The sequence below is a fragment of the Dipodomys ordii genome, unplaced genomic scaffold (genome assembly GCF_000151885.1).
Source record: "Dipodomys ordii isolate 6190 unplaced genomic scaffold, Dord_2.0 Scaffold397, whole genome shotgun sequence".
In the NCBI taxonomy this organism is placed as follows: domain Eukaryota; kingdom Metazoa; phylum Chordata; class Mammalia; order Rodentia; family Heteromyidae; genus Dipodomys; species Dipodomys ordii.
The window spans coordinates 13,107-37,802 of NW_012267613.1; the positions used below are offsets into that span (position 1 = coordinate 13,107).

Sequence of the window (24,696 nt, forward strand, 5' to 3'; positions counted from 1 at the left end):
TATATTTTAGATATGAGACCCTTGTTCATTGTATGGCTAGTGAAGATCTTCTCCCAATCCATGGGCTTTCTATTGATATTGCTAGCTATGTCCTTTGCCATGCAGAAGCTCTGCAGCTTCATGCAATCCCATTTGTCCAACCTTCTTCGATACGTTTTGTTTCTGGGTCTCTATCATGAAAAATTTGGACTGTGCCAAGGAGACCTAGGGTTTCTCCTACTCTAGCTTGTAATGTTTTCAGAGTGTCTGCTTTGAATCTGATCCTCAAAAATCAATGGCATTTCTGTATGTCAACAATGAGGATAGGGTGGCTGAAATCAGACAAGCAACTCCTTTTGTAATAGCCCATCTAAAAATAAAATACCTTATTAAAGAAGTGAAAGACCTATATGATGATAACTTTAAAAAACTGAAAAAGGAAATCAAATTAGAACATAGAAATTGGAAAAAAACTTCCATGCTCTTGGATTGGAACGATCAACATCGTGAAAATGGTAATACTTCCCAAGGCTATCTTCATGTTCAATGTGATACCAATCAACATTCCAACCTCATTCTTCAATGAAATAGAAGAAGCAAACCAAAAATTCATATGGAACAATAAAAAACCACGATTATTAAAAACAATCCTTAATAGAAAGAACAGTGCTAGAGGAAGATCAATACAAATTTCAAGCTACTACAAAGCCACAGTAATCCAAACAGCTAGGTATTGGCACAAGAACAGACCTGAAAACCGGTGGAATAGAACTGAACACCCAGAAATGAAGCCACATACCTATAGCCATCTAAAATTTGATAAGGGTGCTAAAAAATCAAATGTAAGAAAGACAGCCTCTTCAGTAAATGGTGCTAAAAAAGTGGTTAATCACCTGTAGAAAAATAAAGCTAGATCCATATATATCATCCTGCACCAGAATCAACTCCAAATGAATCAATAACTTGTTTTTCATGGCAAAGTTCAAGAAGTTTACCAATCTTTGGAACAAATATAAATGAAAACGGATTATCAGGATCTATAGATATAGAAAAAGAACAATGAAATGAAACTGAAATCAGGAGTAGAGAAGCTGTACTACTAAAGAACCTATGCTGCTTCTCAAGCAACTAGAAAAACAAACCCAAAATTGGTGGAAGGAATGAAATAATCAAATAGAAGAAAAAGTAGAGACTAAAACAAAATGCCAATAATCAAGAAAGCATAAAGGACATTCTACAAGAACAACAGGGAGAAAAAACTGAAGTAAAAATCATTAACCTTAAAATAGATTAGCCATAAAATTCTACATATGAACCCACATCTCCAATTATTCTACATGACAGAATCAGTAGGATTTAAATAGCTGTATTATTGAAAAACCATCTATAGAAGATTCAGTAAGTCTATATCAAAACATCTATCACGTCCTTCAAAGAAAAAAACAAGAAGCAGATAGCTAAGGATTCTGAGTCAAAATGATCTGTCACAGAAAAGTCCATGGCACATTTTATGTGAGGTCAACCAACAAAAAGCTAGAAGTAGAGGTACAGTGGTAGAGTATCAGGTTTGAGATAAAAATACATGCAACAGTCCAATGTAAGCCAGTTACCAACATCTTATTCCTAGCTACCTAAGAAAAGTAAAAATGAGTAAAATAATTTAGAGACATGAGAGAGAAAAATGATTATAAACACTTACAAAATGGTTATAAAAGGCTGAGTGTAGTGGCTCATGCCTGTAATCCTAGCTACTCAGGAGGTTAAGATCTGAGGATCATGGTTCAAAGCCAGCCCAAGCAGGGAAGGCTGTGAGACCCTTATCTCCAAAAACCACTCAGAAAACCGGAAGTGGCACTATGGTTCAAGTTGTGGAGCGCTAACCTTGAGCTAAAGAGCTGAGGGACTGTGCCCAGAACCAGAGTTCAAGCCCCATGAAAAACAAAAATAAAATATAAAAAATACATTGTTATAAAATAGTGAGTGAATAAACTCAAAGCATGTGATATACAGTGTGGAACTGCAACATGAACCAGGTATTTGGCACAAGCACCAAAGTATATCAAAATTGGCAAACATCAGCTAACATCAGTGGGAATAGACTTCAGTCAAATCTCTCACCTACTGATGTCTAATTGCACTAAACATATCACTGACATATAAAATGAAGACATGTATCTTCTATAGTACAGAAGAGAGTGATTCCTATCCTGGGATCTTTGCTCTCAATTTTGGGCAGCTGCCTCTGGCTATAATTGTCATATCAGCACTTAAAAAGCAGTGCTGATGATGGAGACAATGACATTTTCTTTTGCAATAGAAATCAGATAGTTTGCTAGAATTTCTTGAAGTTCTGTTTAGTCAATTTTCTTTTTTGTCTTTTAGTATAACCACTTATTAATGAGATACTGTATTACAGACGAAGCGTCAAGAATATACGTGTGCACAAGTTAAGAAGAACTCATCTTGGGCACATAAAATTCCCCCAGAAGGAATCTTTCATAACAATGAGCTGCCTGCTAATACCTGGGTTGTGGAGCATATCTGACATGAAACAATGCCACAAGGCTTAATTTGTAAAAGTAACTGCTTGTGGACACTAAGATTCTGTATGTATGTAACTCTATGTGAGTGTGCATATGCACATGTGTACACTAGTTCTAGGTCATGAAATCACTGCCTGGACACTGTTCTTGTGCTTTTTGGCTCAAGGCTCACACACTGTCACTTAAGCCACAACATCATTTCCAGAATTTGGCAAGTCAATTGGAGATAAATTTCTCATAGATTTTCCTGCTTGGGCTGGCTTCAAACCTCCATCCTCAGATATCAACCCCATGAGTAGTTAGAATTACAGGCCAGAGCCACTATGAAAAATTTTATCAACATTCTCAAAATATACATGTTACTAAAGAAAAGTTCTCAGACTTGTGTTATAGAGGAAAAGGAAATGAAGTAGCATCCATCTAATACAGAAATCATGCCAGTGACTCAGGATTGTAATGACATCACTACATTTTCCACAGTGAAAGAAGAAATGGAAGAGATACAGGCATGCTGGAGTAAAGTGAAGAACTTTCAGTCCAGAAAAGGAGAAGCTACATGGTAGGAAATGGAGTCCTCTCCTGCTAACTGGCATAAAATCTCATAACAGGACATGAAAGACAAAATTATGAAATTGGGCTGCTCTGCAGGCAATAGGGATAGAAGTCAGTGTAGACGAGACAGAGATCATTGATGCAGGCACCCACAGTTCCCTCACCAGTCAAACATCCTCAGAATAAAACAGTAGCGGAAGTAAAATATTGAATTACTTACATCTTGTTGTCTTCTTGCTTGGAAGTATGGCTGTGACTGTGATCTATTCCCAAAGTGTAGAGAGGAAAAAACCCAGCAATCATCACATCTCCATCCATGTGCGCTCGTTGCTTCATTGTAGAAAAGCAGCTAGTTCCAGCCAGGGACCTGACAGGGAGGGGAAGATGGAGAAGGAGGAGAGTGAAAGCCAAAATGCACATCCCTGAATCCTCTGCCAGACAGAAAAGCTGACAGGAAGTGAGGCCCAGAGTTTCAGTTATGTATATGTGCATATATGCCTTTTTTATTGACCAAGATCTACACTATGGTTCACCTCTAATCAAAGCCTCTAGTGAGTCCCTAGAAGTAATGTGTAAGAGTATTCCCAGGAGCTCTGCATTTTTAGCCTTGCCTCAGGATGAAAAACATGAGTTAGAAAACATGTTTGTAAATTTGCCTTCTTCACTGCAGGTGCTGTGATTTCATCCAAGACCACAGATAGTGAGGAGGCCCCAGAGACGGAATTATCTTGGTTGTAGTTTGTCCTAAGTCTGTGTCAAGAAACTATTTGCATGAAAGTCGTTTGGGATGAGGCAACTGGATTGCATGAGATGATGCCATGTCATGTGAATGGTGAAAGGGCCAGAAAAGTCTATGCCTCTGAATTGTCAACTAAAATTATGAGGGCATTGTACTTAGAGGTTGGATTCACACATAACATATTCAGGCAAACATGCTCTCTTTGCAAATGATATCTCATAGTTTCAATGTCATAAAGATGCCAGCAGATGGCTTTATACCAACCTAAACTCCTGAAGACAGACACCACTGTACTTAACTGTCTGCCACAGCCTCTAAAGATGTCTTAAGAAAATTCAACATAAGGCATCAAAGATTTCTGTCAAACATGAAAACCAGTCAGATGTAGTAGAATGAATTAGAGAAGATAATAGGACAGGAAGCACATCCCATTTCAATGATGAGTTCGAATATTGTTGAAATGCCCGATTCGAAATAAACTCACAGATTCATTTCCCTTCAAAATTCCAATGTTGACCTTCATAAAATAAAAAATAATCTCTTGAAATTTGTGTGGAGGGGCTGGGAAGGTGGCTCAGTGGTAGAGCGCTTGCCTTGCATGCATGAGGCCATGGGTTCAATTCCCAAACACCACATAAGCAAAAAGAAAAAAAGCGAGAAGTGATGCTGTGGCTCAATTGATAGAGCACTAGTCTTGAGCTGAAGAGCTGAGGGACAGCGCCCAGGCCCAGAGTTCAAGCCCCATGACTGGACCCAAAAACAAAAAAAAAATTGTGTGGATTCTCACAATAAAAGAACAAAACCATGAGGAAAAAGCACAATGCTGGAAATATGGGAAACCTAATTTCAAACTGTACTGCACAACCACTGAAACAAAATCACACTGACACTGGTACTAAGAACATCTGGAAACCAGTAAACATAATAGATGATCCAGAACAATCCCACATAGCTTCAGTCGTGGACACGATATTGCTCTGTAACAAATTTTGTTTGTCAAACTGCATTGCCACTTGTAGCCGACTAGAAATAGTTCCCTGTCATTTCATTAATGTCCACAACTTAAGAGCTTCAAATATGAAACTATCAGTTAGATATATAAGGGAAACACTTGAAGCAACAGACACTGGTAATGATTTTCTAAGTTGTACTGCAATAGCTTAAGAAAGGAGAGAAAAACTGAAGGAATACTTCCTAGTCTGTGGCTCAGGTTTAGATTCTGGCTTCCATATCCAGCACACTAAAGAACTGATCCAGGACAGGAGGCTCATGATTGTAGTGCAAAGTGTTCATATGACTAAGATTGGGATCACAGTTCACAGACACAGTTCACAGGCACAATTTTCATGAGACCCTCTTAATCAAAAGCTGGATATGATGCTACATGCTTTTTATTCAAGCTATTTTTGTGAGTGTTCTGAGAAGGATGGCTGAGATCAGGAGGATTGTGATCCCAAGACTGTCCAGGATAAATACAATATCCTCAGATTCTGTGTAAATAGAAGAAACTGAATACTGATTCATATGCCTGTCATTCCACCTGTCGCAGCAAGCATCAATAGAAAGACTATAGCTCAGGCAGGCATGGACATATAGCAAAAGTAAGATACTATCAAAAAATACTCAATGCAAAGAAGGGTTGGAGGTATGGCTCATACTACAGTACCTGCCTATTATGGTCCTCAAGAAAGCATTGGCAAGTGGGTGTATGTCAGAATGAAAGAATCCACACAGTCCACAAAGAAGAGTCTTAATGTTTTCATAATATACATGCTTCCCATCTTTGGTTAATTCCAAAGCATTTTATTTTTGTGAGGCTATTACAAACAGAACTGCTTTTCTGATTTCAGTATCATTCACCTCATTGTTGGCACACAGGAAAGCTACTGTCTTTTGTGGGTTGATTTTATGCCCTCTTACTTTGCCAGAGTTTTGAATCAACTCAGTAGGAATCCAGGATTCTTTAAATATGGGATCATAACATCTGCAAATATGAATAGCTTTATTTCTTCTTCTATTTTGATTCCTTTTATGTGCTTCTCCTACCTTATTGCTCTTGCTAAGAATCCCAGCCTTTCCTTGAAGAAGAGTGGATAGAGTGAGCATCCATGTTTTGTTCACAAGTTTATAGGGAACGGGTTTAACTTTTCCACATTAAGTATCCTTCAGGATCTAGGTTTGTCATATACAGCCTTTATCATCTTGAGGAATGTTCCCTGGATTCCTAGCTTCTGTAGAGCTTTTATCATAAATGGGTGTTGCATCTTGCCAAATGTTTTCTCTGCATCTTTGACATGATCATGTGGTTCTTGTGCTTGTTTCTGTTGATGTGGTGAATTACATTAATTGGTTTCCATATATTAAACCAACTTTACAACCCTGGAATGAATCCATTTGATCATAATGTTTGATTTTGGGGGGGCAGGGTTGGGATCAATTGTTGAATTCAGTTGGCCAGAATATTGTTAAGGACTTTTGTGTCAATGTTCATCAATGAGATCGGTCTATATTTCTCTCTCTCTCTCTCTTTCTCTTTTTGATGGGTTCCTACCTGGTTTTCTGATGAACATGATGCTGGCTTTATAGAATGAGTTTGGTAGTGATCTTTCTCTTTTTATTTCATTGAAAAATGTGAGCAGTATGGGAATGGGTCCTCCCTTGAAGACCTTATACAATTCAGCTGTGAATTCACTTTATCCTGGGCTTTATTTTAATGGGAGGTTCTTTATTGCCATTTCAATTTCATTACTTACTTGTTTTGGGACTATTTATTTGAGTTAAATTTTCTTGGTTCAGTTTGGAGATAGCAATGTTCTCTAGGGATGCGTCCATTTCTCCCAGGTTGTCAAAGTTATTGGTATAAGGGTCTGAGAAGAATCCCCTACTAATACTGTGAATCTTCCATATTTCTCTTGTGGTGTTCACAATTTCACATCTAATTTTATAAATTTAAGCATGTTCACTTCTTTTCTAAGTAGACTTTTCTAGGTGTCAAGTTTGATAATTTTTTCAAAGAATATTTATTCATTAATTCATTTATTTCTAATTAAATTTTTGGTACCTGTTTCTTTCTATTAATTTGATGTTTCCTTGTTCCTGCCTTCCCAAGAGTATGAGGTTCTTGCTTAGGATTTCCATAAATTCTTCCATTAATTTTTGGTTAGCCTTGGGCTGGGAAGTTGGCTCAGTGGTAGAGTGCTTGCCTTGCATGCATAAGAACCTGGGTTCGATTGCTCAGCACCACATAAGCAGAAAAAGCTGGAAGTGGCACTGTGGCTCAAGTGGTAGAGCACTAGCTTTGAGATGAAGAGCTGAGGGACAGCACCCATGCCCAGAGTTCTGGCCCCACGACTGGCAAAAAATTAATTTTTGGTTAGCCTCATCAAACACACACAAATTGTCTTATGCATAATTTCAATTGTCATTCATTAAATTTATCAGCAATGCTTTTAGTGTACCTTTTCAAGTGTCTTCTCAGCACCTATTCATTTTCTCTGCTGTTTGGATATTTTCTGGAATAAGCTCTTTTAGCCCTAATGCTTCCTTCTGTTAAAGTCCTAAGGTAATTGCTGTCTACTGTTGGATTTCAGCTCTACTTAGGAAGAGAGAAATGCTATGCTAAATAATGAGGAGTAGGTTAGCTTATGTGTTTGTTTTACAAACAACAAATCATCCTTTATAAACACCTATTTCAAATCATCATATCTGTAGACCCAGAATATTTACCTTGGAGATTTTCATTCTCAGAAGACTGAGGAAGAGAAAGATGATAAGAGCAGATTCTCAGCTCAGTGTGTCAGAAATCAGGGCTGTTCGGCACTGCAATTTCCATAGAAATGGCCTGACTTAGGATCCTTTAGAGGAAGATCCTCAGTTGCTAGATATAACTTGATTCTAGTTGTTACTGAAGTTAAATGCAGCTGTTCCCATCAGAGATGCTGGGATGGAGAACATAATGGGGGATGTAATAATTTTTAGAAATTTCCTGTGTAGAGCACGTCCTGTTGTTATTTTCCCAGGCACCTCCCTGACTGCATTTGTTCCCAGGGGTGTTGCTGACCACACATGGGAGATTTAGGGCGAATTGGGTTCTTGCTGGCTCAAGGACAGGTCCTGGTGTTCTTTCCCCAGATGCTTCCCTGGCTATGTGCCTTGTTGCTGTCAGCCAGCAGGAGTTTTGAGTTGGGAGCTGTAGTTTGCTAACAGAGGGGCAGAGATGTATTCCGGGGGACTTTCCTCTATAGCTGCAGAAGAGGTGGGAAAAGAATTTGTATGTTTTTTTTCTTCAATTATGTTCCCCTCCTCTTCAGCTAGCAGATGGACTCCGTCAGGACACTTTGGGTCACCAAAGGAAGCTGGTCTTCTAAGACCGGGGTCCCTCAATGTGGCCAGTATGGGACAACAAAGTCTTGGTGAGGGACTTCTGTGTTCTCATGTGGCAGTGTCTAACACCTTTTCTTGATTTACTCCCTACTCTCCTCCATCCTCTCCACCCCGCCCCCACTGTGTGGTGTCTCTCTCCTCCTTTTAGACTCCCTGAATAGTCTTGGGGTATAATAGGACCCAGATTCCAGTAGTTCAGCGGGGGTGTGCATGCTGCCTTGCTGTTTTCTGCTTTGGCATTATTGTGGTGGGATATCTTCTGTCTTAGAATGACTGTCCATTTAAACTTTGATTGGTATGGATCTCATAAGGTGGAGTGTGTGCTGGAAATGCAAATCTCTATTTGGTCAGAGATAGCTTGGTAATTTATCTGTGATGATACCACCTTCCTAGAAGTATCAGGCCCATTTTTGACATGCATCAGTAAAGTGTTGACCTAATATTTTCTAATTTGTTGATGCAGATAATCATGGATATGGACTGTTCTCTGAATACTCCCTTTGTTGGATCCCCATTGAGTTGTTATTTCATGTCTTCATTTGCATTGAATCCTAGAACTTAAGAAATTTCCTTTCTTATTTCTTTGAAGACCTCCTGATTACTCAGTATTGAATTGTTCACTTTCCATGAGTTTTAGCATTTTCTACGATGGGTTTTGATGTTACTATACTTGTTGGGTATCCTTCCTTGTATCTTTTTCTTGATTATTAATGGTTTTGTCTATTGTTTACACTTTATTGTCAAGATGCTGTACAGAGGTTCCTCTCTCCATAGGAGTTACAGTTATATAAAGAATGATAGTGATCACATTTCTTGTTTAACTTGTAACCCCTCTCTCATTTATCTCCCTCCCTCCTTGCTGCCTCCAAGCTCCCCACAATTTGTACAGATCATATCCTACATATTGTCTTGTGAGTATTGCTGTTGCATTGGTTCCCCCTTTGTCCTCTGTCTCACTATTTTGTTGTTCGCCTTCCCTTCTCTAGTTTTGATAAATGTATATACAATACTAAGGGTACCAAAATCGAATTCAGTGACAACAGGAAATAAACCAAAGGAGGAATAAACAAAAGAAAAATGGAAATCATGTAGTACATAGACTGAAAATTTACTTTGGTATTTCTTGTAGGAAAGGCATGGTGGAGATACATTCTCTTCATTGAGCTTGTCTGGGAACGTATTTATACCTTTTACATTACTAAAGGATATCTTTGTACATACAATAATCCTAGTGGATAATTTAGATATTTTTATCTTCAGTACTGTAAAAGTCTCATGGAATGTTCTCCTGATTCCTATGAATTCTACAGAGGAGTCAGTAGTTAGGAAAACAGGGGTCCAACTGTAAGGTATGGGTCCAATTTCTGTTTCAGACTAAAGAATCTTTCATTTATATGTACTTCACTTGTGAGAGCTTGTTCATAAGACTGTAGATGTTATGGTCAAAATTTTGATTATACTTCCGTTGTTAGGTATCTTCCATTGTGTCCTTGTTTACATAGGGAATTTTAAATTCTTTCACATGCATTTAGAACATGCATTTAAAATTTTTGGCATTCCCAAACATCTACTGAATCCAAAAAACTGTAATACTTACTTTTTGGAAAATATTCTTGTCAAATTTTGACAAATATTTTTCACACATCTTCATTATAACAGAGTTTAAACCTCTATAGAAATATGTTCAATCAACTTTTCTTCAAGCTCACTTTTCTGTTCTGTTTTGAAGTCTTCATTAACACGATAGGCTTTCACATATACCCACACTCAATGTTGAGTCATTCGTTTTGTATTTCCATCATGCCTTCATTATTTTCATTTTAAAAGAATTCCTGTTGATTTCATTATATTAATTTCTTGAGAATATGTACAGGCACAAACAGACCCTTGCACACAGACAGAACAGAGAGAAAGAAACAAAAAATACTTTGATCCTCTTTATTCTTCTCTTCATTTTTTTTCAGTATTACAATCTGAATATACTGGGAAGAGAGTTGTGATCATAGCATTGAACCATTATGGACTTGGAACTGGGCTTTCTGTGTAAAGCTTGCTTACAATTCTCTCTTCATCACCTATGTTGGAGGTTCCTCTCTCCATAGGAGTTACTTATAGTTGGATGCATCCTTTTTGTTTTGTTATATAAATAATAATAAAACTCCCTCACCTCATATTTGAGCTCTTTTTCTGGTTCATATTGCTGGAAGAACTGTTCAATATTTTCAATTGGTTAGCACACCCTGGTATAGGTTCTTTCATAAAAATACCCTTTGCAGGCTAGGAAGGTGGCTCAGTGTTAGAGTGTTTGCCTTGCATGCATGTGGCCCTGGGTTCAATTCCTCAGCACTGAATAAAAAGAAAAGACCAGAAGTGCTGCTCTGGTTCAAGTGAAGAGTGCTAACCTTGAGCTAAGAAGCTGAGGGACAGCACCTTGGCCCGGAATTCAAGCCCCACAATTGGCAAAAACAACCCTTTGCTTCTGAAAGTTGCTCTTAAATTGTTCATTCATTATACTGGCCTGTCATATAAGTACATAATATAAATGTAGTGACTCAAAACACAAGATTTATTTTTCACACAGGTGGACCTAATTGCCCTATGATAAAGGCAAAAAAATATTTGCAGTCTCACCAAAACCTAATCCAACAGACAACATGTTTTTGTTGGGGTTCATGTGATAATGGGGGGGAGGAAAGCTCTCTCTCTCTCATGGCTTAAAAATACATTTCTCAATATCATTCATGGAAAAATTGCCTTCATATCCTTACCTAATTCTATATACAACCATAAGACGTTACATTAGCGTTCCATCCCAACTGGGGATAGTGTTTTAATATATTCATTGGCAAGAAGCAAGTATTCAAACCATCAAAGTTATGTTTGGAAAAAATGACTCAATTTCTATGCTCATTATGCAGGATCTTAAAGGATTATCAGCTTGTTTTGGCCTTGGCTTTTGCTATTGAGCAGATCAACAAAAACCCTTCTCTTTTACACAACTGGACTCTGGGGTTCGATATCTATGATGTTCAATTCAGAGGTTGGCCTTGGTTTCTGAATCCCTTCATTTGGCTCTTTGGGAAGTACGAGAGTCCAAACTACTCCTGAATGAGAGACAGAAGGTCTATAGCAGTACTTACAGGACCATCAGCAATAACATCTGACCAGATTGGGACATTGCTGGGACTCTACAGATATCCACAGTTGAGGGTAGGAAGTATAGAAAGAGATAAAAAATGCCTAATTTGGTGCCATTTCAGGTGTTACCAGAAAATGATAGGAAGAGACTGGACTTATAAAGCTATCAAATTTTGCGGGATCAAAGAGTAAGTACTCAAAGAAAGGGGAATCTATCTATCTATCTAAATATCTATATATGTACATTCATTGTTTGGAAAATAAAATAGAAGAGTTCAAACAGAAAAATGGATAATTTATTGTTTTAAGTTTTTTTATTGTGAAAATTCTGTACAGAGGGGTGACAATTACATGGGCAAGATAATGAGTACATTTCTTATCAAGCATTGTAGCCTCCTCCTTTGTTTCCCCTTCCCATCCCTTCCCATCCTCCCCCCATCCCTCACCCAATTCTACCACTCCCACCCCCAGCCCCCCTCCCCGCCCCGCACCAAAGCTGTAAAGTTCTTTTTTGACATAACAACTTGTACATCTCATTGTTGCAATGCGTCCACCTGTATCCCTATTTAAACGATTTGTTTTTCCCCTTCCCTCCACTGAGTCGAGCAGAAAAGTTAGATAAGGTGATATTAGGGAAATGAACCCTAAAATATGTATTCAAATGTTTTTTTCTTTCATGCAATTGTTTCTAACACATCACATCTAACATAATATTTGTTGCTTTGTATATCTCTCGCCCACAGTATTACCCTTGCTTTCACTGTATTTGATGTTTTTTTAAGTTTATCAGTAATTTTCTTTAATAAATCAGAATCTACATTATGACTTTGCAGTGTGAAGAAATATTGAGCAGGGTATTGATGGCTCACACTTGTAATCTTAGCAACTCAGGAAACATGTATCTCCAATTCACTAGAAAAGAGAACAAAATGAATGAGTCAAGAGATACAGCCCAAGTCTTGAGGGTAAAAGCCAAAGAAATGCAAGAGGCCATTAGTTGGTGCCCCTTAACTGGCATGTGCACACACACACACACCCACATGCAAGCTATCATGTTGAATGAAGTACGTCTGGCTCACAATGAGAAGGGATCAATGTGTTCTCCCATCTGTGAAAATTAGATCTAAAATATGAATATGTAATATGGAAATAAATAAGAACACACATAGACACTTACATAAATAGATGATTTATGTGAGTAAAGTATGGTATACATACGGGTGGAACTCTATGCTGTAATTTTCCTAATCTAGTGATACCAGAAATGAATACCAGAAAACCAGCATATCTTGACTTAGTGAGGCAGGTGTTAAGAAAGAAAGGCAGATGATTACAGAATGGATGGTTGGGAAAACAAACATAATATAGTCAATGGACACATGTGAAAATTGAATTAGGAAAGTCACCAAGTGGGTGGGATTGATATAGATGTGAAGTTGATAGAAATAGTTGCAAAGATCAAGAAACACTTTACAAATGAATTCATATGTTGTACAATTAAAAACAATTAAATTATTTTTCAAAAATTATATCAAAATCTACCTTCTATCAACTGATTCTTAACATACTTCAGAGATTGTAATGCATGGCAATCTTCTCATTCATGTATCATTCAACTTCTTTCCCTTTAGTTTACCATTGGTTCCTTTGATCAGTCCTTGAGTGACCATAACAAGTTTTCTGCTCTCTATCAGATGGCCAAAAAAGACACCTTAATAATCACTGCTATAGTGTCCTTACTGCTTCACTTCAGGTGGAACTGGGTGGGACTGATGACCTCACAAAATGAGAATAATGTGTCAGTTCTTGATGAATTAAAAGAAGAGATGGCCAAGAACAGACTTTGTGTGGCCTATGAGGTAGTGATCTCAAGCCAAGACCTGCAACATTTATACAATATCATGGGAAATTACAACGACATAAATGAAGCTTCAGCAAGTGTTCTCATTATATATGGTGATCAAGATTCACTAAAAGCTTTAATGTTAGGTATGGAGCAACTACTCATAAAAGGCAAAGTTTGTATCATGAACTCACAGTGGGATTTCACACTGAAAAGGAAATATTTCATGCTAGGCTCATTGCATGTACATCTTATTTTTACACACCATTATGCAGATGTTTCTGGATTTTCAGACTTTGTCAAGGCAATTCATCCTTCCAAATACCCTGAAGACTTTGTTCTTGCAAAGCTGTGGTTTCTGTCATTTAATTGCTCAGATTCTGAGTCTGACTGTGTGACATGGGACAATTGTGCTCATGATGCTTCCTTGGATTGGTTGCCTGGGCATATTTTTGACATGACTATGTCTAGAGACAATTACAATGTATACAATGCTGTGTACTCTGTGGCCCAGGCTCTCCATGAGCTGCTTCTTCACCAAACAGAAGTTCAAGCACTTGGAAATAGAAAAGAAACAGTGCCTTCCCCAGTACAGGTAATGTCTTCTGTGTTAGAGGGAACACACGCTGAGGAATGACACTTTCTAGAGGGTTTTTTTTTTTTTTACTGTAGGAAATTAATTATTTCTGTAAGTATGCATGTTTGTGTATATACACAGACATTCAAATATGTGTTGGTAAACATGTCATAGATATCTTGGTTGCTACTAGTAATGAATATATATACATATATATATTTGTATTGGAAGCAATTGTCTCAAATACTAAGCTTTCTCCTTTTTATTAACAGAAACTATTGTAAACACAAAATTGAATAAATATAGATTAATGTTAAAAAATTAAATATTTCAGGTGCTTTTCAAAACCCTAGGAAATGCTTTATGTTTAAAGGTCTATGAGGAACAGTGTACATGTGTGCGTATGCTCTTAGGGAAACAACATCCAGTAACATGGATAAAATATATGCTGTATTTCAATACATGTTTTGTCTGTTTAAGGGATTGAACTCACGACATGGGCTATGTCCCTAAGTCTATTTGTGCTCAAGGTTACTGCACAACCACTCAAGCATAGCACTACTTCCAGCATCTTCTGAATAGTTTATGGGAACAAGTTTTTCAAGGGCTTTTCTGTCCCAGCTGGCTTCATAGTGAGATAGACTGCTCTGTGCCCCTTGACTAGCAAGGAAAACATTCTTGAGCCACCAGCATACTTCTTGTTAATTCCTGTAGTTACCAATAATCTCAACATGTCAATAGCTAGTACTTTGAAAACTATAAATTCAGTTTTTCCCTATGAATTCCTTCAGTCATATCAAAGGATGACCAGCTGAGCAGAATTATTCATATTTTTCATAAGTGACTTAGATTCATTCAACATTTGGTATTAAAAATTTTGCAACCTAAACTATAGATATTCATAAAGTAGTTGTTGGGGCAAGCTATAGCAAAATGGTTTCTCTTGAAAAAAGCCCTTCTGCTCCTTTTCTGAGTGAACAGGAAAGGTTATTTTTCAAAAAGATTATTTTTATTCCTCCATACGTTTTCTTCTGTGTTATTCAAGGATTTAGAATTAGACATTAAAAGGCAATCAGTAGCTTTTCTTAGTTTAGGTTTTCTGTTTTAACTCTGGGATGTACTTCACCATAAGATGATGTCTCTCTTTTAGTTGCACCCTTTACTGAAGAGCATCCAGTTTCAAAATCCCAGGGGAGATCAAGTGATTTTGGATGAGAAAAGGAAATTGGAGCCAGTGTATGACATTCTGAACATTTGGAATTTTCCAGAAGGGCTGGAACTTGCTGTGAAAGTAGGAATGTTTTCTCCCTATGCTCCACATGGCAATCAACTGTCTTTGTCTGAAAATATGGTAGAGTGGGCCATTGAAACTACAGAGGTGGGTTGGATCTAATCCTGATAATTTTAATAACACACAAATAAGCAAAAGTCTCTCTTCAAATGTATACCTGCTTGAGTTCCAGAAATTTTCTCCCATAATCCTAGCTATTCAGATAGCTGCGATGTGAATATCATGGTTTAATGTCAGCATACACAGGGTAATCTGTGGGACTGTCACCTCCAATTAACCCCAAATTCTCGGGTATAACTGTGACTCAAGTAGTGGTTTGCTAACCTTAAGCAAGAACAGCCAAAATACAGTGCCCATACCTTGAGTTCAAAACAATAAATTGGGTTTCTCAATGTTGATTTCAAATACTGTCATAAGCTATAAATTAAATTTTGCTCAGTGGGTTTCTAGCATTGTGATAAAGTACCTGAGGAATCATTTATGTGGTTTAAAATTTATTTTGCTCCTTTCTGAGGTGGTTCACTCAAGGGTTAATTGATGTGCTACTTAACAATCTTTGGTGATGGTACCATGCTTGAAGGTACCTGTGAAAATATTCCCACCTCATGGCCACTGGAAAACGAAGAGGAAGATACCATGGGCCTGGGGTTCCCACAATACTATAAAAAGGAGGTCTTCCTTCTTCTCTTCTCCATGTCAGAGATGAATAGGAGACAAGATACAATGACATGAATTCAAGAAAACCCGTTAGGGCTGTACACTAGATATTACTTTCTCACCACAACTTTCCACTTTTTAAAGATCCCATTCTTTGCTATAACTCAACAGGCTAGAAATCAAGGTTGTAGCCAATATGTCTTTGTGAATCATGGAATATGGGCTCTATAACAGAATTTAATTAATCAACTGCACTTGCCTGCAAAGGAACATTATGTTTAATAATCCATCAATTCAAAAATGGACTTTGTGAAATGTTAGGTGTAAGTCTGAACATTTTCTGACACATCATTGATTTTCTTCATAATCCTCACTCTGTCTGTAGTGAGAGCTGTGATCCTGGATTCAGGAAATCTCCTCAGGAGGGAAAGGCTGCCTGTTGCTTTGATTGTACACCTTGCCCAGAGAATGAAATTGCTAATGGGACAAGTAGGTCCAAGAATTTTGAAGCAATTACTCATCTCTCCCTAGGTTTCCTCAAACCCAAACAAGTCAATTCCAAAGTTGTATATTGGGATTACCATGCCTGTTTTCCTTCTCTCTGTTCATAATTTGATTTTTACAAATGGTGGTATTGCTTGTTGAAATATGAAAAGTCATGGATTTGGATTATATATTCAGTAATATTTTCTAGTCTATTGCAGTGAAAGTAATCTCAAAGAATCCTTCTTATCACTAATCATTAGGACAAGTGTAAATTCTAACATGAAATTAAACATAGTCTTATTAAGGACAATGTTCATCTTAAAGGTTACATTTTACCTACATAAACATATGAGACTTGGCATATCTTAATTTCTCAATGCCCAGAACTGGTCTAGGCATAAGGAAAATGCCCAGAAAGGTGGAGTTAGTTTAAGAATTAAGCATGACTTTAGAGTGTCCAAGAGTGGTCACTCTGTTCCCACTGTTTAACAGGTGAGCAGGTGACACAAAAAAAATGTGATGAATTCAAGGGTAATGGACCATGGGGATAAGTGCATGTTTTACAGAGACATGCTGGAAATTGTAATCTATATGATTACAATTATCAATAGGATTGCAGAACTCCACACCATTCTGTTACTAAGAGTGAAACTGTAGAACATTGTTGTTTTAATATTATAATATCCCAACTGTCATATTATCAATACATGTGATAGTCACTGAAGGAAGAAAAGGTTGAATAAAAAATCCCAAATGAAGAAAAACAGGGAACTGAGAAACAGTTTAGAAAAGAACATATACTTTTATTTTTATATGTTTATTATTGTGAAAATATTGTACAGATGGGTTATAGTTACATGAGTAAGGTAAGGAGTACATTTCCTATCTAGCATTGTTGCCTCCTCTTTTGATTTTCCCCTATCATCCCTTCCTTCCTACCTCCCCAACTACTCCCGCTACCCCCATTCCCCCAGCCGAAGTTGTAAAGTTCATTTTCAACATAGTGCCTTGTACATCTCATTGTTACAATGGGTCAACCTGTATCTGTCTTTAAGCATTTTGTTTTATCCATTCCCCTCTCCAAATCAGAAAAGTGTATAAACAAGATGCAGGGCACTGGAATCAATTACATACAAACAAGGATTATACCATGGGGCAGGAACATACAAAAGAAACAAAAAAATTACATAGTACATTAAAAACAATAGCAAGCAAGGAAAAACCCACTTGTATCCCAGTCTTGGGGTTCATTTCGCTTAACATCATCTTATATGGTCATATGTACATAACTTTTTACCTTTTCTGCTTGTATTAGACATATACTAGTTATTGCTAATAATTGTATGATAGTAAATGCTGACATTTCAGAATTACCTGTAAGTGAAAATTTTCCTAAATTGTGTGAAGAAAAAGAAATTCATAACAAGAACTTACCATAGTGTACACGTCTCAATAGATAAGGAGCATTGTGTGAGGTGTGAAGATCATCAATATGCCAACACACAGAGAAATCAGTGCCTCCTGAGAGTTGCAAGATTCCTGGCTTTTGGAGATCCCTTGGGCATGGCTCTAGCCTGCATAGCTCTTTGCTTCTCTATGCTCACTGTTGCTGTTCTTGGGATGTTTTTCAAACACCAAGACACTGCCATTGTTAAGGCCAATAACTGGGCTCTCAGCTACAACTTGCTCATCTCTCTCATCTTCTGTTTCCTCTCTTCTTTGCTCTTTCTTGGACGACCAAACATAGTCACATGCATCTTGCAGCAGATCACATTTGGGGTTGTGTTCACTGTGGCTGTTTCCACCGTGTTTGGCCAAAACTGTGATTGTGGTTCTGGCCTTCAAGGCCACTTCCCCTGGGAGAGAAATAAGGTGGCTGCTGGTATCAGGGGCTCCTAACTTCATCATCCCCATCTGCACACTCATCCAGGTGACTCTCTGTGGACTCTGTTTGGGAACCTCTCCTCCCTTCGTTGACACAGATGCACACTCTGAACATGCCCATGTCATCATCCTGTGAAAGAAGGGCTTTCTGAATGCCTTCTATTTTGTCCTGGGATACCTGGGATTCCTGGCCTTGGCCAGCTACACTGTAGCTTTTCTGGCCAGAAAACTGCCTGACACCTTCAATGAAGCCAAGTTCCTGAACTTCAGCATGCTGGTATTCTCCAGTGTGTGGCTCACCTTCCTGCCTGTTTACCACAGTGCCAAGTGGATGGTCCTGGTGGCTGTTGAGGTCTTCTCCATCTTGGCCTCTGCTGCAGGGCTCCTAGGCTGCATTTTTGTCCCAAAGGGCTACATCATCTTAGTAATGCCAAACAAAAATTCTCTCCATGGTTTCAGGAATGAAAAGCATCGTAGGAGAAACAGGCATTCTTAAGATTAAACTTATTTTTTTATTAGTATACAGAAGTTCTGATTTAAATTCACAGTAATTTTCCCTTCTTTTAATAAGCATTATGGATTTTTTTAAATTTCAATGTGTTAGGACCTATTGCGCATTTTTGTAGTAATTTTAGTCACAAGAGGTGTTGATCATTATTTAAATTGATATTATATATATATATATATATATATATATACATTTGGATCCAGTCATGGGGACTGAACTCTGGACCTGGGCACAGTCCCTCAGCTCTTCAGCTCAAGGCTAGTGCTCTATCACTTGAGCCACAGTACAACTTTCAGCTTTGTCTTCTTGCATATGTGGTGCTGAGGAATAGAACACAGGGCCTCATGCATGCAAGGCAAGAGCTCTACCACTGAGCCACCTTCCCAGCCCTCTTTTTATATTTTTATTCTTCCAATTTAATCAGGGCTTAATTCTACCATCTCCTCTTCTTAGTGTCTTCTCTGTTGTCTTTCAATCACTTTTCCAAATTTTTAAGTATATTAATTTCCTCTTTGCACACCACAATTTTGTAAAGTCCTCTAATTTATTTTATTAATATTTTCCTCTTCACAAATTTTCATCTTTTAATATCATCCTTGGAGAATGTTTGATTCAATACTTGTACATTTCTACTCACACATTCACTTTTTGCAATAATTCTGAAGGTCTTTTGTGAGACCTTTCTCTATGTCTGTCTCTTTCTCTTTGTCTCTCTCCATCTCCTCTTCTTCTCTCTTGCACTATTACCCTCAATAACTTTAAGAATGACTATACACATTAGAAAAATATGCTTATTTTTAAGATTACAATGTATAAGATTTTTTTGAATTTTAATATGAATATGTCTAATGCATGATATTTTATTCCTTCATGCCTAGATATACTTTTTAATTTTATTGTTGTTGAATCACTCTTTATTACTTTGATTCATAAAAGTTTGAATGATAAAGTATCTAATATTATTTCTTATGATGTTTTCACTTCGTACAATCTGTTGATACATCAACATTTTATCTGTCACTTTTCAAACTCTTAATTTGCTCAGGAAAGCACTAGTTATTATTGCAAATAGATTGATATACTAGCTTCTATACTATTTTCACATGTTTACATATTTAAGGCATATTTAAGGTATATGGGCACAACTTACCTGTTTCCTGTCTCTTCTACAGTTCATAATGCATTTCTTCTGATATTAATTAAAATTATTTATGCATGCTTCAATTCAGGGCTTAAACTGCCCCTTGCCTTTGTCACTCAATACTGCTTCCCCAGTTGAACTTCTATTTCTACATTTTTGTTATTTAATTGCAAAGAAGAGTCTCATTGACTTTACTGCCCAGGCTGACTTTGAAACTCTTCTCACACTTACATTTCTAATAAAGATATAACTATGCAATTGACTATGGTTTTCTATTATGTGTATTTTAGTTGAAAACATAACATGGCATTGCAAAATATGTTATGTGCATATTCTTTTGTTGAGGGTATGCTTTTTAATTTTTAATATATATTGTATTTTAAAGATAGTGTACAGAGGGGTTACAGTTACATGAGCAAGGTAATGAGTCCAATTCCTATTGAGCATTGTTACACCCTCCTTTATGTGTCTCCTACCATCCTTTTGTTTCCTCATCCCCAACTCCTCCCTCCTCCCCACAAAGTTGTAAAGTTTGTTTTCAACATATTGCCTTATACATTTCATTGTTACAATGTGTCATCCTGTATCCTTATTTAAGCATTTTTCTATTTCCCTTTCCCTCCACAAATTAGAAAAAAATGTTTATATAAGATGCAGGGCACCAGAATCAAATACAATGACAACAGGGGTTGTACATAGGGGAGAATTACAAAAGAAACCAAAAATCACATAGCACATTAAGAACAGCGACAAAGATAAAACCTCGTGTCCCTAAAGCAGAAGAGGTAAAAAGCTATTACATATGACTATATAACCTGATGCTAAGAGGACATGCTTTTTAACAAATGAAAATGTAATACATTTCCAACATGTTTACCATGTTAATCACGATATATCCAAAATATTCTTCAGTTTCTATCGAGTTTTTGACTTCTTTGTTTTTTTATGTTTTTATTGTGAAATACTGTACAGATGGTTTACAGTAACATGAGCAAGGTAATGAGCACATTTTTTTTTTGGGTCCAGTCATGGGGCCTGAACTCTGGGCTGGGTGCTGTTCTTCAGCTCTTCAGCTCCAGGCTAGCACTCTACCACTTGAGCCACAGCACCACTTCCTGCTTTTTTTTCTTTTTGCTTATGTGGTGCTGAGGAATAGAACCCAGGGCCTCAGACATGCAAGGCAAGCGCTCTACCACTGAGCCACCTTCCCAGCCCAAATGAGCACATTTTTTATCAAGCATTGTTGCCTCCTCCTTTGTTTTCCCCTACCATCCCTCCCCACCCACTTGCACAAATATACTCCCCCTCCCAGCATTAATTGTTAAGTTCATTATTGAACATCTCAATGTTACAATGGGTCAACCTGTATCCCTATTTAAACATTTGCTTTGTTCCCTTCCACTCCCCAAATTATACCAACATCAAATACAGTGAAGAGAGGGGTTATACTGTGGAGGAGGGACATACAAAGCAATAAAAAAAATCACATGGTACCTTTTAAATATGTTAAAAACAATAGAAAGGAAGAAAAAAACACTTATGTCCCTATCTTGGGGTTCATTTCACTGAATATCATCTTATATGTTCATATATACATAGTTTTTGAACTTTTCTGCTTGTCTCAGACATATACTAGTTATGACAAATAAGGGAAACCATAGGACCTATGTCTTCTTTATTTAGTTTATGAATTTCAGTAATAGGTTTGAATTTACATTGCTGAGTAAAATTTTGACCCTTATTGTGTGATATGAAGTTGTAGGGATAACATAGATTTTAGTGTTTTTGCCTAATAATTTGTATTCCTTGCTAATTTCTTCTTAGTTGGGATACCAGTAAACTTACACAACACTTGTTTTTTTTCTGTTAAATGAAGAAAGAAAAAGAATGTACCTGTGGATGGACTGATGTGTTGAAGAAAGAATGGATGGATACCAGGCAACCAGAAAGTTAATAGCACAAAAAAAGATAGCTCTTGGATAAATAGAATGACAGAAGAAAGAAGAATGAAAGAAGAAAAATGTAGAAAAATGAAATTTTTTCCTTTTGTATTACAAATTTTATTCCTAGGAAGCAGGATAGATTTGGACCCAATCTTCCTGGTGTCTGTGTGTGTGTGTGTGTGTGTGTGTGTGTGTGTGTGTATGTGTTGTTTGTGTATGTGTTATGTGGTATTGGGAATAATATGGTGTATGTTTTATCTGACTTTTTGTTGCTTTCAATGGGTTTAAATATATTCTGTCAATTATTAGGGAGTTCCATACACATGAATGAAAAGAAAATAATGGAGGCTATGAAGATCAGTTAAATTTTTAGAGGAAATAGAAAAGTAATTGGCAAAGGCTCATTCGGTCAAAAGATGTTAGGTGCCCATATAAAACTAACATAATATAATCTAGCTTACCTATATGAACAAGTACAAATTTAAAATAATACAAAACATAAAATTTAAAAATCAATCTAATTCGAGTTGGAAAAATACCATCTCTCTTCTCTTTTTGGAGCAAACTTTTTTTTTATTGTCAAGGTGATGTACAGGGGGTTACAGTTACATAGTAAGAAAATAAGTATGTTTCTTACCAAATGTGTTACCCCTTCCCTCATTTTTCTCCGTCTCCTACTTTCCCTCTCCCCTTTGCATTGGTCCCTCCCTTGTCCTTTGTCTCATAATTCTGTTGTTCCCTTCCCTAACTCAAATATATGTATATACAATACCAGAGTACCAAAATTAAATACAGAGAAAACAGTGCATATTCCATAGGGAGAAGAACATACAAAAGAAACAAAAAATTACATAATACATTAAAAAACAACAACAAAGAAAAACCTCTTGTGTCCATGTCTTAGAATTCATTTAGCATAGCATCAACTTATATGGTAATAGAATCAACTCCAAATGGATCAAAGACCTTGAAGTCAAAGCAGACACTCTGAAAACATTACAGCATGGAATAGGAGAAACCCTAGGTCTCCTTGGCTCAGGCCAAAATTTCTTGAATAGAGACCCGGAAACACAACAAATCAAAGAAAGGTTGGACAAATGGGACTGCATAAAGTTGCAGAGCTTCTGCAGGGCAAATGACATAGCTAGCAAGATCAACAGAAAGCCCACGGATTGGGAGAAGATCTTTACTAGCCATACAACAGACAAGGGTCTCATATCTAAAATATACTTGGAACTCAAAAAATTAAACCCCCCAACAACAAATCCTCAAAGAAACAACTGCCCAATAAATAAGTGGGCGAAAGACTTAAAGAGAAAATTCTCTGAAGAAGAAAGAAGGATGGCCAATAGACACATGAAGAAATGTTCAACATCCCTAGCCATAAAAGAAATGCAAATCAAAACAACATTGAGATACCACCTCACTCCAGTTAGAACGGCAAAAATCAAGAACTCTAACAACAACAGATGCTGGAGGGGATGTGGACAAAAAGGAACCTTACTTCATTGTTGGTGGGAATGTAAACTTGTTCAACCACTTTGGAAAGCAGTATGGAGGTTCCTCAAAAGACTTCACACAGAGCTCCCCTATGACCCAGCAATCCCACTTTTGGGCATTTACCCAAATGTTTACAAACAAGACCACACTAAAGCTACCAGCACAACTATGTTCATTGCAGCATTATTTACCATAGCTAAGATATGGAACCAACCCAGATGCCCCTCAGTAGATGAATGGATCCAGAAAATGTGGTATATATACACAATGGAATTCTATGCCTCCATCAGAAAGAATGACATTGCCACATTTGTTAGGAAATGGAAAAACTTGGAAAAAATTATATTAAGTGAAGTAAGCCAGGCCCAAAGAAACATAGGTCCCATGGTTTCCCTTATTTGCAATATCTAGTATATGTATGAGTCAAGCAGAAAAAGTCAGATAATGTGATGTCATGAAAATGAACCCTTAGATATGTATTTTAATGTTTTATTCAAACACATTTTATGACAATGTTTCATAACTTGTCACACATCCTTTTTTCTCTCCCTTATTTCTAATTTCTTCTGCTTATTTTCACCTTTCTCAAGTACCCAGGAACAAGCCACTGGTCATTCACTTGCTTTGAACTCTTGAATGGAATTTTCTGTCAAAGATGAAACTCTATCACTTGAGCTTTTCATATCTGCTCTTATCTTTTTGTTGGTTAACCTGAGATAAAGAGTGTCAGGGACTTTCTGCAGCAGGTGGCTTTGATGCAGGGTCTTGGCTCTCAACTTCTGTTCAGTACAGCTTGGATTACAGGCATAAGTGACTAGTTAAGTTATTTTTCATTTTTTGAAGACTCTCCAGTCTTTAATTTTTATATATAATCCCCAAAACTACAATTTCTTTCAGGGTTGATGGGTAACAGTGGGTGTCCTGATTGTGGAAATTGTTGAAAATTTTTTTCCGTACTGATTTCCATTCATACAATTTTTGAAGCAATTGATTGCATTTTTAACTGCTATTTAAGTTTTAGAATTGTTTTCCACTATGCTATCTGTCCTCTGTGAGATAAATAGCTAGCAAGATGTTTAACTATTTGTTTGTCTATGTCACCATTTCTTTCATTGTGCTGAAGGTTTTCAATTCGATGCAATGACAGCTAGTTTACATTTCCAGTGCTAGGTGTGGTATTTAGGGCCTGTCAAATGAGACAAAGGATTCTACCACTTAGCCAAAAGCAGAGCTTAATTCTTGCTATTATTTTATGAGCTATTTAAATTCTATTTAAGTCACTTCTGTAAGTATGGTTTCCTTCATTTTCTCTATTACTTGCAAAGCTCTATTAAGACTAATAAGGAAACAAGCTGAGGCTCAAAGTGGTACATTGCTAGCCTTGCACAGAAGAGGTCAAGGAAAGCTCCCTGGCCCTGAGTTCAAGCCTCAAAACCGACAAAAAGAAAAGAAAAATTGTTTTAAAAAGAATTGATTAATTTTTATTTTAAAAATATAGAGTCTAGATTTAATATTTCACTCATGGATACCCA

General features: G+C 37.1%; 1 protein-coding gene across 1 annotated transcript; it reads left to right on the top strand.

Moving 5' to 3' along the window:
* The first annotated feature begins 11,304 nt into the window (after nucleotides 1-11,304).
* Nucleotides 11,305-18,568, top strand: LOC106001752 (vomeronasal type-2 receptor 116-like). The gene is given in 6 exon segments (XM_013036741.1): nucleotides 11,305-11,406; nucleotides 12,966-13,772; nucleotides 14,905-15,132; nucleotides 16,077-16,191; nucleotides 17,645-17,997; nucleotides 17,999-18,568. Coding segments are annotated over 6 exon segments (2,175 nt in total).
* Nucleotides 18,569-24,696: the final 6,128 nt, after the last annotated feature.